Genomic DNA, 12,979 nt, shown 5'->3' with positions numbered 1-12,979 from the left:
TAGACAACATATGCAAATGTGTTTAACCCTTTCACCACCACGGTTTGGACTAATATAAACCTACTGTAATCAATGGTGTGGGTGGACCTGGATGAAGGGAAGGGGGGGGGGAGGGGCAGGTTAAATCCCTTTCAGGGTATGGGTAAGCAGATGAAGAGTTTATGGCCATCAATGTCAGAGTGAATTGATACTGTACTCATTTACTATGAAACTCCACTGTTCCAAACGTTTCTCAATGTTTGGAATCTGTATGCAAGAAAAAAGCCTGACAGAATGGGACTTTAAACCATTTGTTTTTTATTCTGAACTTTCTACCTCAAATATCATTGTTCAAATTATCTATTAAGTCTGCTTCATAACAAAGTTTGCTCAAGTACTCTTACTCAAATTATCTTCGATATCCACTGCCTGTATCATTAAAGGGCCAGTAGCTGTAACCTATGATGATTTGTATAGACTGCATTATTGTTGATGAATTCAAATGTAAACAATAACAGTGCATCACACACACATATATAGACACTGTGATGACAAGCTAAATAATTTGTGTTCAACATGCTTTTAGGACTGGAACAAGACTGGCCCCAGTCACCTGGCTGTTCTTGGAAGCTGATTACTGACTGTTGGCCAAGGTGATCACACCATGATCTACACAACAGCCTTGCATTAGCACAACGGTCTGCTGATGTTTAGTCTTTCAATTTATTATACGTTTTGATACTTAATATGCCCACAGACTTGGAGCAAGTCTCGACTGGAAAAAGAACTTACAATTGACACACAAAACGAAAATCTTGAAAAGAATCATCAAAAGTTACAGCTACGGGCCCTTTAACAGCTGGTATGTATTACATTCCAAAAATTAGTAATATTAGATAAACTGAAAAAATACATACAGGGCGGAATGACACTGCCATTAGAAATGACAATTCAATAAATGAATAACACATAACATACCTTGGACATAAATAAACATTGCAATAACCTACAAAGTCTATAATTTTTCTCTAATAGTTATAAATGACCCAATTCCAAAATTTACATATATCTTTTCCATTTTACACATTGGGCAGAGTTGTTCATGTTGGGCTGTCTGACCTTTGACCCTGATAACTTGCACTGTTACTGAAATAACTACCATGGTACATGTGAATTAAAATAAAATACAAGTGTAGTAACAACATTTTGAATGTTTTTCCACATTTCAAAAACTGAATCTGCAACATTTTCAAAGCATAATAATGCTGGCTGATTTCATACAGAGTAAAAAATCACCAGAAACTTACAGCACATGCTAAACCAAGGACTGATATTGCATGCAAAATGTTATAATACGACACAGATGAAAAAGTGCAGTTTTCCTTTGTATGGAAATATTTTACTTTATCAAAGAAATCATATAAAGAAGTTTTCTATTGAGATAGGTTTTTATGATGCCAACAAATGTGTAACTATGAAAAATTTCAAGATATGTGCTGTTTTTTGCTCACTGACAAAATTATTGTAAAAATACCCTGCATCTTCCAGTACACAGGCTATTGTTCTATCCTATCCTAACTCGAGAGTTCACTCTCTTTTGTCCAATGCCATATGGTTCAATCTTACTGTTAACTAGGGTCTGTGTTCCGACAAGACCTGAATTATTTGTCATACCATGCTGTGTTCACACTTACTTTGAAGGTATGGCTATTTCAAACACAAGCTGGGTCTAGACTGCTATGAATACCAGGTTATTCAATGCTGGGCACTCACTAGCTATGCATAAATGCTCAAACCCATTTTCTGTTTAGATAAGCTTGGCATTCATACTTATACCAAGCTACTGTAATGTCAGCAATGGTGACATTCTTAAACAACAGTGTGTGCTGGGAATAACACATTACGCCATACTATCTATTCAAACTAGGTACATACACATGTTCAGATAAATCATGTGAGTGCAATTATGATTTTAATGAAGCTGTGTTCAGACTAGCCATATAAGTACACCTTCTAGCGATGAATACATAGTAAAGCAAAGTTGTTTTAAACTTCACTAGGCAATCACCTACATGGTTTGATATACCATGCCACACTATGAATTTATCTTGCATATTTGCAAAAACAAGAAAATCTCTCTCTACTGGATAGTGTGTGTTGAGTTTGTCTTTTAGTGTAACGTATACCTACACTATGGTGTAGCCACACTGGTAAAGCTTGCATATTCTGATCTCTGTCAAATCAAATCACTATGGTGATTTCAAGGATTTACATACAGACATAAAAACATGCACTGGAAACCAAAAACCAATACTGTGACGATACACCTCAATTTACAGACACAAACTCTAGCTCATACCATCAAAAGAGGGCTTTGCAGAGCAAGATTTTCTTTCTGTCACTGTGAATAACATCTGCCAGTGATGGCCAACATTTGGTCCTCTATATTGGCATAATTCATGCAATTTATTATTCTGTAAAGGGTCTACATGACAGGGTGTATTTCAATCAAAGTATCCTCTGCTTTAATCAACTGACTCACTGCATTGGTAAAATATTTTGCTTGTTTGCACCACGGCTAAAACGTTCATTGTGTATTCTCAGAATTTTAAGTACGTTTTAGTAATTATGTACGTTAAACATAGCTTAAACATCACCTTGTATTGCCCTTGTCTGGTACAAAACTACTGAACACAGGGGTGAAGTTGGGGCAAAGTAAATGGAAATGAGAAAGGACACTGTTAAGTATGTCGGTTACAATCTGTAACCTTCTTAAAAATATCAACTTACATACTTCTAAGATTATTTGTTCAGTATTTTACAGAAATATACAGAAAAGTGAAAATAAAATGACTTAAACTATTTCCCCATTACATCACTGTGATTGCATCAACAAAAATATAAGTTTAATCATCGGGTTCGTACTTTCTGAGTCTTCGCCGTAGATCTTTTATTTGCTCATTCTTTTTCTCCAACATTTTCTTCAAGTTCTTATAAGCTCCTGTTTGGCTAAATTTCTTCTCGAGTTCCTGTGAATTGGAGAAAAGAACAACAAAGTCTGAGGTGAGAGATATTCACCAATGACAGAACAGAGAGCACATATGGACCTATAACTTACCAAGCATTGCTACACACTTCACATACTGAAAGATTTGAAATTCAATTTCAGATATACTCATATATCACATTATACCAATTCTCTGGCTGGCTACTGAACCCAGTATGCATTGCACCAATCATATGACTGGCTACCAAACCCAGTATACTCTGGTTTTTAAGGTGGCTGGAAAGGCTGGAGCGTCAGTTAAAAACTATTAAAATATGAAAGTAGTCAACATTCTCTGTGGAATAAAAAAAACTAGACATTTGGGCACAAAGGGATTGCAGAGTTATAGCCTGTTGAAACTTCTGAAAAACTGACCAAATAAGAAGAAGTTGGGGAGTCTTTAGTGTATTTAACTATGGTAGAGGTCCCCTATTTTTTAATAAATGTTTGAAAAGGGAAAGTCATTATTTGCTGTTTTTCAGGAAAGTTTGACAAGGCAATGCTGGCATTCAGAGTGAGTGACTGCTATTGTAAATGCATTTTTAGATTCTTTGAGTGTCAAAGAGGTGTCAAAAGTGAGATTAACCAAAAAGACTGCTCTGTAACTTCAAAAGAGGGGTGCAAATATGGCTCGTTTTCAACATTTTTGACAGAATAACAGTTTCCCTACATAATTTTAAGGCAATTGAATCCAACCTATGAAATGAGATATGGACATGGAATTTTTACAGCCTATTAACATGGTTACAGACAAGATGACTATGGGACAATTTTCCTGTATTTTAAGTACTATTTGAAAAATCACATTTTGAAATTTGAAAGAATTTTTTAATAATTTTTTTATATGTAAACCCATGTAAAATCATAAAAAACAAATTTTATTTACAAATCCTGCCGTACACATCTTACATTTAATAGTGTCAACATATTTATAACTAAATTGGTAATATTAAGTACTATCCAATTATTATTCAATTCAAATATGTAAAAAAATATGAAAAATTAAATTGTAATATTTACTGGTCTCATATTTCAAAATCATGGCTGCAAACATACAATTTTTATATTCTTTGGAGAAAGTATTAAGTAAGGGAGTTATCCTGAAAATTTGAACTAAATATCTTGATTCTAACACTTGAAACTTGACATTAACTCTGCGAAAAGAATTGGTGCAAAAATAGCCTTTCCAGCCCCTTAACCCTTTCACCAGCCCCTTAACCCTTTCACCACCATGGTTTAGCCCCAAACCCATTGTTATCAATGATGATTGTGGACCTGTTAACAGAGAATTGGGGTGAACAGGTGAAGTGCATTCATTGGATTCAATGGATAATTTTCCACAGCAACATGAAACCTAGATATTTTTGCTTTCTGTGGAATCAATGAAAACTTACAAGAATAATGTTAATTTTAGATTTTGTCTTACCTTTTCTGCCATTTCCAACTGCTCTTGGATTTCAAGTAGTCTATGCTTTGTGCTAACAAGATCTCCTTCAAGTCTGTCATGTGTCGCTGAGCTTGCTTTCAAATTCTACAAAAGAAGCCATTCAACATTGCGTTTGTATTTCACAGTTAGAATTTTTAATTCACAATCGCACTTCTAGAAACTTAATGTTTAACCATTTCAATCAATTTTCATCTGTACAGACCAAATATCCCACAAAAACATTGCTGATAAGATGACCAATAAATGTGTGTTGTATTATCACAACTCACAAATATTCTAAATTCACTACTTCCCATGTTTCATCAACAATTTTGGGAATGAAAATTGTCGATTGAATTTTAAATAGCAAATCTACTTCATATGTACTCCGTGGCTTTACTGAGGATGGTAGGCATGTAACGTTATTGAGGTTGTCCTGTCATTCCACCAGATCTACCCGGTGATATCTAAGCAATCACATGACTTGACTCAAGAAATGTTACCAGCTTCTCCGAACCACAAACACATATTCTCTAACCTGGGTAATACTGTTTTTGCCGATGTAAATTGATACATTACTGCCGATGTCAGTGATCTGAGATGCTACAATCAAAAAGTTCAAATTCCAGGAGATTTTTATATGAACAATGCTTCTCTAACAATAGTATGAGATGGTACTTATCTGTAACATCATTTTTGCTGTACAAAGCTTTGAAATAGTTCAGAACTGATTTTTAAACTTTATCGTAAGTATCAGGTACAAATTCAGCAGATATCACAAGGTGGATGGTGGTATAAATGTTGCTACATCAACAAAACAAGGGCTGAGATAATGAGCTAGTACCTTTTCCATTTCCATCCTGACCGATGACATTTGACCTTCTAGGTCAGCTAGTTCTCCACTCCTATCCGTTCCGGGTCTTCCTTTCACTCCTCTCAGTTCATCTTGAGTTCTGTGCAGATCAGACTCAAGTCTTGATTTGTCTTGTAACATACCAGTTGCCTGTCATGCACACAGCACACAGAAAATTACACATTGTAAAGTTAGAATATGTCTAACACATATCCTGATATAACCTGAACACAGCAACCCAAACATTTTAGTTTTCCTCTTCTCAGAGGCAAACACCATTATATTGATATTCCAAATGTAATGTAACCACATCAGACTTAAACATATTATAACATGAAAGCAGAGCTTACAGTAACTAGTAATCAGAGAATGCGATACATTAATATCTCACCCACTAATTAATCTATGAAGTAGTATCTTTTGTTTCAAGGTGTGTCTAAATTATTCATGCAACAAACAACTAATTGCCTTTATATCCAAAATGTTTGTCTTTTCAGTATTTCTTATTTGTAATCTACTGACTTCATTACAGATAACAACATATTTACACAGTAACCTACAGACTTTTTTTATATTTTTTCTTTTTGAGGATGTACTTTTCATTATTCTTGTTTTTGATGATTGATCTGGCACTGACAGGCAATATTTCAAGCAGTTTCTATGCAATCAAATTTGCCATAAAATTGGATAGAAAAACTCATTCTCTGGACAATTTATATGATCTCACTGAACACACTTCAATCTTGATTTCATGATCATGTACCATACTAAAAAAAAATAGAAAGTAATTTTAATATTTCAAGAACCAACCAGATGTTGGTGACTTACTCTCATTTCAACTGCTTTCAACCTCTCTCTCAGCTTCTCATTTTCTTCGTTAAGTCTTTCAATTTCCTGCTGAAGCAGCTCTGCACCGCCAGATTCAAGTGGCGATAGCTTCTTCATCTCAAAGTTGGGTCTTCCTGTCTGCAGTCACAAAACAGATGTCGAGGGGTTGCATTATAACTATTTCTCATCCTGAAAATTACCGATTTTTGTGATTGGTCATTAATGCTTTGTAGAATAAAAACCAAACAATCTTCTCCATATTTTTTCAGCAATTTTGATAGAACACAATAGAAAATCAGTCTAAACCATTAAAGAAATTCAGTCTATAAATTACAGAAAAATAAATAAAAATCCACAAAATGTTGCACAAAATTTTCGAGGGAAAATTGTTGGCACTCAAAGAGTTAATATGTTTATGTTGGTTATTAATATTTTTACCATGGGTTTTATCTCTCATGTAACACAAAGGTTGATCTTTTTCATTTTACATTCCCTACCATAAGGACTTTCCTTTTGCTATCAGGTGTTATGTAATGCTCCATAGAAAGATCAACCCATGGGTCTAATTGTGCAGTATGACATGAAACCACCAACACTGATGTTCAAATCATTAGTTTTGATGTAGCAAACTAAACTCTCTCGATGAATACATAAATTTTCATGATCAAACCCCTAATTCTGATAAGGAAATTATTAATTTCTCACGATCAAAATGAAAAATTCTCATGATGAAATCATGAAAGCTGATAACAAAATCACTGATTGTGGTGAAAACATTTTTTACAAAAGAACCATATGCTGGTACTTCTAACTTTCACATTTTACCAAAACAAATCCAGTACTATTCAGTATATTTGATTCTTAACCCTCTCTTGCATTTTTGTAGAACAAATTATTAAATTGAAGTCTGGATATTATAAAAATAGAGTATACAAAAACACAGAGTGTATATATAAATTGCAGTAAATAAACAAATAACGATGGCATTTACAAACTGTCCCTAATATACAATGGGTTCATATGTGATTTGAAACAACATTGTACATATATTCTTTTGCCTTGCACAGAAAGCTGATCAAATTACTTTTGTGTATGTATGACACATGAAGTTATAAGAGTCACTTTTTTGTACGACATGAACAACAACTGTTGTCAGTTGATCAATTGATTAATTGTTAATTACTACTGCATGCATCAAAGTTTTAATAGTGATAATGGATCCTCTACATCGCTGTATAAATATCTCCATGTTTTAATATCTACCTTTGTTACGACCAGTCCAGTTTTGTCATTCGTAAGGGTGTCATATGGTTGCTAGGGAACTAGCTCAGTGAAAAGTGCAGAAATCAATGGAAGTTGTTACAATTATTCATCTAGTCAGCGCCATTGCATTTAGTAAGTGATAAATGTCTAAACTGTACAGGTACACTGAAAATTGAGGTAATTATCGATGAAAATGACATGTTTGCAAATTTGTATTGCTCTTTATATCCACTTACACGTTGACCTCTTAGCCAATGTGATGCAGTGCTGACGCAATAGTCTCCTCTTTGACTCAAGAATATTTCACACATTTCAAGCATTGATGTACTGCTTGCTAAAAGAAATTCACAGATGAATTCAGAAATCTAGATATGTACTAGATGACATATTGCTGGACTACGATATTTGTAAGATACTCACTGGTTTTCCGGAGAATTCCCTCTCTTCAATGTCTTGAATTAATTCAATCAGTTCTCTGAAATTAAAAACAAATATTTGAAAGCACATATCCAGACAAATACATTAAGTATAGCAGGATTTTCTGTATTCCTTCCTGTACAGCTGATTGGCAAATAAACATGTCACACATGGATTGTGATCCATTCTGTACAAGACATAATATTTGTAACAGACTTCTACTTAATAATTTCCCATGTGTATTTGTGTGTGTTAATTACATTGCAAATACATTACCTGTATTAAAAATCATTCACTTGAAAAGTATGTGAAATTTCTTTCATGAAAAAATGTACCAGCAGCAATAACTTTACAATAGAGCTTGCTTGAGAATTACTGGTAGTAACATTCAAGAGTTAAATTTTTAAAGGTTTATAAGGTCATACATTTACACGAATCTTTATATAAAATTTCTGTAACTTTTGTTAATTTTTTCCACCTTTTTTTTCGTATTTGTATGTCAATTACAAGTTCTGGTTCTGGTTCTACTCCTCAAAGCAAGCTACAACACCTACTATTCAGCTTACCAACACAATTTCTCTACAACTTACAAGCACTGTTGTTGTTTACTTTTGAATACTCGTTATGACCAGAGTTCACTTATCAACAATAACACTCAGTCTATACATGTACAAGATGAGTTGACAAGCTGAATACTGTTGATCCAAACATGCTTCGGGGAGTAGAACAAGAAACTGTTATTGACATGAAAACAAAAATAGTAAAAAAATCATCAAAAATTACAGCTGCTGGCCCTACAATTGAAAGCTTCAGAACTGGGCATGACAAAAGATTATACAACTACATGTACATTATAACCTGCAGAGTCAGGTCATATTTCCTTACAAAATGTGAACACCATCTGCCTTTCACTTTTTTCAAAAAAAATTGATTTGTTTAGGGTTATTGAGTCGCTGATCAAAAGAGGAGAGAAATTCTTTTTCAGTATTGACATAAATTAAACAGTCTTACAAAGCTGACAGTCAGGTAAAAAGAATTATCCTGTTGAAACAATGTCAGCAATGATGGTCTACGGTTTTTCTAAAAACAATTTAGACACAAGACGACACAATAGGAACATGCTAAGAATATCATAGAGAATGTACAATACCTATTTTCTAATTCTGAAATATCAGCTTGTAGCTTGAGATGCCATTTTTCAGCTTGCTGGAATAGCTGTCTCAGAAGAAGGACATTGGTGTGAGCTGTGTTGATTAACTCTGTCTCTACCTCTCCTCTGACGACGGCTTCCAATCCATCCAACATTTCAACGACTTCATCAACTGTAAAGGTGTCATCAGTTAACCTGTGAAGCAATAAAACATAATACTAATCAACTCATATGTCAATATACAGATATCTAAATTAAATTTCGTTATTGAACAAAGGGCAAAACCAGAGACTTTTTCGTACAATTTTATTGGTCTTTAAAATAACAGTCCACTATTTTCTTGCTTGGCTTACATTATCTCTTTGGCTGCTTTTAAGAAAAGAAAGATATTTGATGTACCAAGTCAATGCCTGCAGCTGTTTGGTAATTGATTGTTGAGACTGCAGGAAAACATTAAAAGAAGTCACTTGATCTACAGACCTACTCCGTTTTTCTAGATTGCTTGATCAATTACGGTAGCTCCAAATGGCATTTGTGAGACAGAGCTAAAATTCAACGTTGCAATGAAACATGCCACAAAATGGAGAAAATACATCTTGAATTCAACATGTCACTTTAAATAGATAATTTCATCTCTTATAGCTCATTAAAAATGTAACATCGGATGTACAAGCTAAGAGACAGTTGTCAGGTTAAAAGCTTTCTTTCTCATAATTAATTGTCTGCATGGATGAAGAGCTGCAGAATTGTGAAAACATTCAAGTTTGATAAATATCACAGAAACAACAAAAAAGAAAACCTACAGGTAAAGAAATTTCAAGTTCAATTCACGATGCTCTCTATTGAAGTCCCTGTGTACTCGAAACTCACAGGGAGAGCACGCTGTAATTGAAAATACATCATTACTCGTCAGTACCTGCTCTCTTTGAGATCTGCAAAGGATCCATCCACCACCCTCAGATTCTGTCCTCGTTTATAGCGAGCAAATCTCATGTAATTCAAGACTGTCTGATGATGATGATCATTCAGTCCTAGCTCAGCCTGCAGAAGAAAAAGGGGAAAATGTTGCCAGTCAAATTACACAAGAGATCTACTGTAACACGTTGAACTGTTCTTTGGCAGTCCTGCATATTAGAATTTCCCAGAAACATGCAAAATCATCATTTCCATTATCGGATAACAAATTCAAGTTCTTTCTGCAGTGCATTCCACAAAACATGTACCGTGACAGAAAACATGAATCATGAGGATAGATATTGTGATATTGCCCATGTCTCCAAAAATATGTATCACATGATCTTTCTTTATCATTCAGTTTATCAGTACACTACAAGTTCAGTCACAGTATCATTGATTTTACCATGTGTTTAAACAACAATGACTCGACATCACAGTGGCTATTGTTTTTATAACCTTAATTTTGCTAAGTTCATATGTTGCCATCGGGTCAAGCTGGTAAAAACCAGAAAGGCAAAACATGTCCCATGTGTTGCATTTTAAGAAAGACTTCAACATTGAAAAGCCCCTGAAAGTAAGTGAAAATATGTATAGATTTGGCTCCATACCACTTTTTAGTGACTTGGCAGATGGGGAAGTGATACTGTCTGGCAGGATTAGGGTGAATATCAATTATTCCACCAGAGCATTGCATATTTTGTGTAACAATATTACTGATTTTCAGGTATGGTTTCAAGCTTTAGATGAAGAACAATGGTAAGCTTCAAAGTTTCAACATTGCTCTATTATCATATCAACCCTTTTTATGCCAGGTTCATAATGTATTCGCTATCAGCTCAACTTGGTCAAAAGACTAAAGCTAAACTTTTACCGGGTAGCATGTATATTTTGACAAACTTTACCATTGGTTCTTTAAAACCTAACATTTTCACTGACTGGGCTTGTCATAAGGATCTTTACTGACTTGACATTGCATTGACACTGCCAGTGCATTTCACAATCATGTGTGCACAACTGTGACAAGTCAGGCTTGTGATCTTCTGTGTACCTGAAACAATGCTAATTCTGAATGTCGAGACATAACAGCGTTGTAAGCTAGCATCTCCCCCCACTTAACAAAAGTAGCTAATCCAAACAGCTTGTTATTCCACATTATTTTGGATCCAAGTATATCTTGATAATGTAAACATTTGCTGAGATGTACAGGCACATCATAGAAAATACATATCATATTATTCATTCTATGAAACTGCAACCATGTTATTTTTATACGCTGGAATTGAAAATGCATCATTACTTGGCTATACCAACTTCCTTTAAGATCTGCAAAGGATCCACCCACATCCTCAAATTCTGTCAAAATTTACATTTTTCACAAATTCTCTGAAATTTTCAAATTGCTCACTTAGTCACTGTATAGCTGTATCTATTATGTTATTTTTATGTTTCGTATATATACAGAGAGTTTCCAAGTCTATCACAGTATGATATCACTTTGATACATCATTGCAAGGCAAAATATATTGTATTCATTTTAGTGGCATGACATCATAGGTCATTCAGAACACTATTAAACAGACTCATAATTGTCAAAGGCTGCATGGGCACTCATATATTACTGCAATTATTTATGGATATGGAGCACTGACTAATATCTCTGCTGCAGTTGATCATCCATTGTTTTCCCATAGTGGGCTAAGTTCCTATCTGCACTGGTGCACTTCTGTGGAGTCCCGTTTTATTACACTGTTATATGTTCCCATGGTAACAAGATAACTCGCCATGCAAGCAATTTTACATCCGAGGAGTTGAAGGCCACTAGTAGTTGACTTCTTCAAATGAAAGTGTCTGCATTGTAATGAGTCAGTGCTTGCCAGACAAACTATTGCGGGTATTACGTCTTCGTGTTCTGAAGAAGGCGAGAGTATGACATGTCAAACCATGGATGTAAAAAAAAGACAAACAGCCATGCCCTCGCCGTAAGCAGGCACGACGCAACGCCGCGCCATCACCTGCTCGATCAGACACGACGGCTGCTCGACGTTTACCTTGCTGTTTCTTCAGACATAGCGGTGACCCGGGGCCATTGCATCGAAATCTATACTTGTGACACATTTCTCTTTGGCTTTGAAACAGCGAACAACTAGTTATCTTTGACTAGCACTATACAGTTTGTTCCTCAAGGTGTTTGAAAGATTCTCAGCGCTTTCTTGAAATGTATTTCGGATTCGATTAACGATCGCGTTGTCCGGTCTTCATGTTCAGCGAATCAAACGGTACAAGCTGAATTCGTGTATACTTCAGATCACGCTCCTGCAATGGACCAAATTTACTTATACAATACTTACCATTTCAAACTTAATATGCTCACAACCGCGGCCAAGATACCTCACGAAGCTGACTAAGGTATTTCCGTCAACTCAATGGGAGCACTTATGATGCGAACTAAGCATGCGTCAGTATCATAAAGTGCCCGGATGTTACAAGACGCAAGGGCAATGCAGGAGATATGCAGTAAAGTAATTTTCGACGACGAACGTCAATATTTCTCTGTGTCAATATGCCAAATTAGAATAGCTATATTGTATGCCTTATGCACAATTTTCCTTTCAGATTCCAGCTTACACACGGAAACAAATAACTACCCATCGTCTTTGTACCCAGCAAAAGAAACAGAGAACGTTCATCTGAAATACGTAGGGAGGGCCCGTTTATTTTCACGAACCAAATATTGCACATAAATAAAAATATCAGGTCCCTTTTCATGTGAAGTGATACTTACCATGAATATTCTGTGTTCCTTTGGCGTTATTTTCATAAACCAGAGGAAAATGACATTTGTATATTTTCGGAGTTTCGAAAAAAAATGTCTATCTAAAGAATTTTCTAAATATACTAGATGCGCTGAAGGAATTGTTAATACTTGCATTGCAATTAACTATTGCCCTGTTTAAATTTCATTAACATTTTTTAATATTTGTCAAAATAATAGATACATTTGGCACATTTCAGCCATATCATTCTTGATTACACCAGGCCTTCCCGGTTAAACACTGACAT

General features: G+C 35.0%; 1 protein-coding gene across 2 annotated transcripts; it reads right to left on the bottom strand.

Annotated features, from left to right (window-relative positions):
• Positions 1 to 277: 277 nt before the first annotated feature.
• LOC139117409 (leucine zipper transcription factor-like protein 1) lies at positions 278 to 12,589 on the bottom strand. 2 transcript variants are annotated; one of them, XM_070680498.1, is made up of 8 exons: positions 12,268 to 12,589; positions 9,879 to 10,003; positions 8,963 to 9,157; positions 7,816 to 7,870; positions 6,133 to 6,270; positions 5,296 to 5,454; positions 4,452 to 4,556; positions 278 to 3,008 (listed from the first exon to the last, which is right to left on the bottom strand). In XM_070680498.1, the coding sequence occupies exons 1-8, from the start codon at positions 12,268 to 12,270 to the stop codon at positions 2,886 to 2,888; spliced, it is 903 nt and encodes a 300-aa protein (XP_070536599.1). In that variant the 5' UTR covers positions 12,271 to 12,589; the 3' UTR covers positions 278 to 2,885. The 2 variants fall into 2 exon arrangements, with proteins under 2 accessions (XP_070536599.1, XP_070536601.1); XM_070680500.1 differs by lacking the exon at positions 12,268 to 12,589 and adding an exon at positions 11,701 to 11,721.
• Between the last annotated feature and the right edge of the window lie 390 nt (positions 12,590 to 12,979).

Source organism: Ptychodera flava, chromosome 18 (assembly GCF_041260155.1).
Source record: "Ptychodera flava strain L36383 chromosome 18, AS_Pfla_20210202, whole genome shotgun sequence".
Classification (NCBI taxonomy): domain Eukaryota; kingdom Metazoa; phylum Hemichordata; class Enteropneusta; family Ptychoderidae; genus Ptychodera; species Ptychodera flava.
Note: the sequence above shows the minus strand (reverse complement) of the source record. Positions and strands in the feature narration are given on the sequence as shown.

What these genes read in the sequence shown, in the direction of transcription:
- LOC139117409 (XM_070680498.1), bottom strand. An exon ending in GGGAATTCTCCGGAAAACCA is followed by an intron (nt 6,271 to 7,815) that starts GTGAGTATCTTA and finishes TTGTGACTGCAG; the next exon opens with ACAGGAAGACCCAACTTTGA. An exon ending in TGAAAGCAGTTGAAATGAGA is followed by an intron (nt 5,455 to 6,132) that starts GTAAGTCACCAA and finishes TGTGCATGACAG; the next exon opens with GCAACTGGTATGTTACAAGA.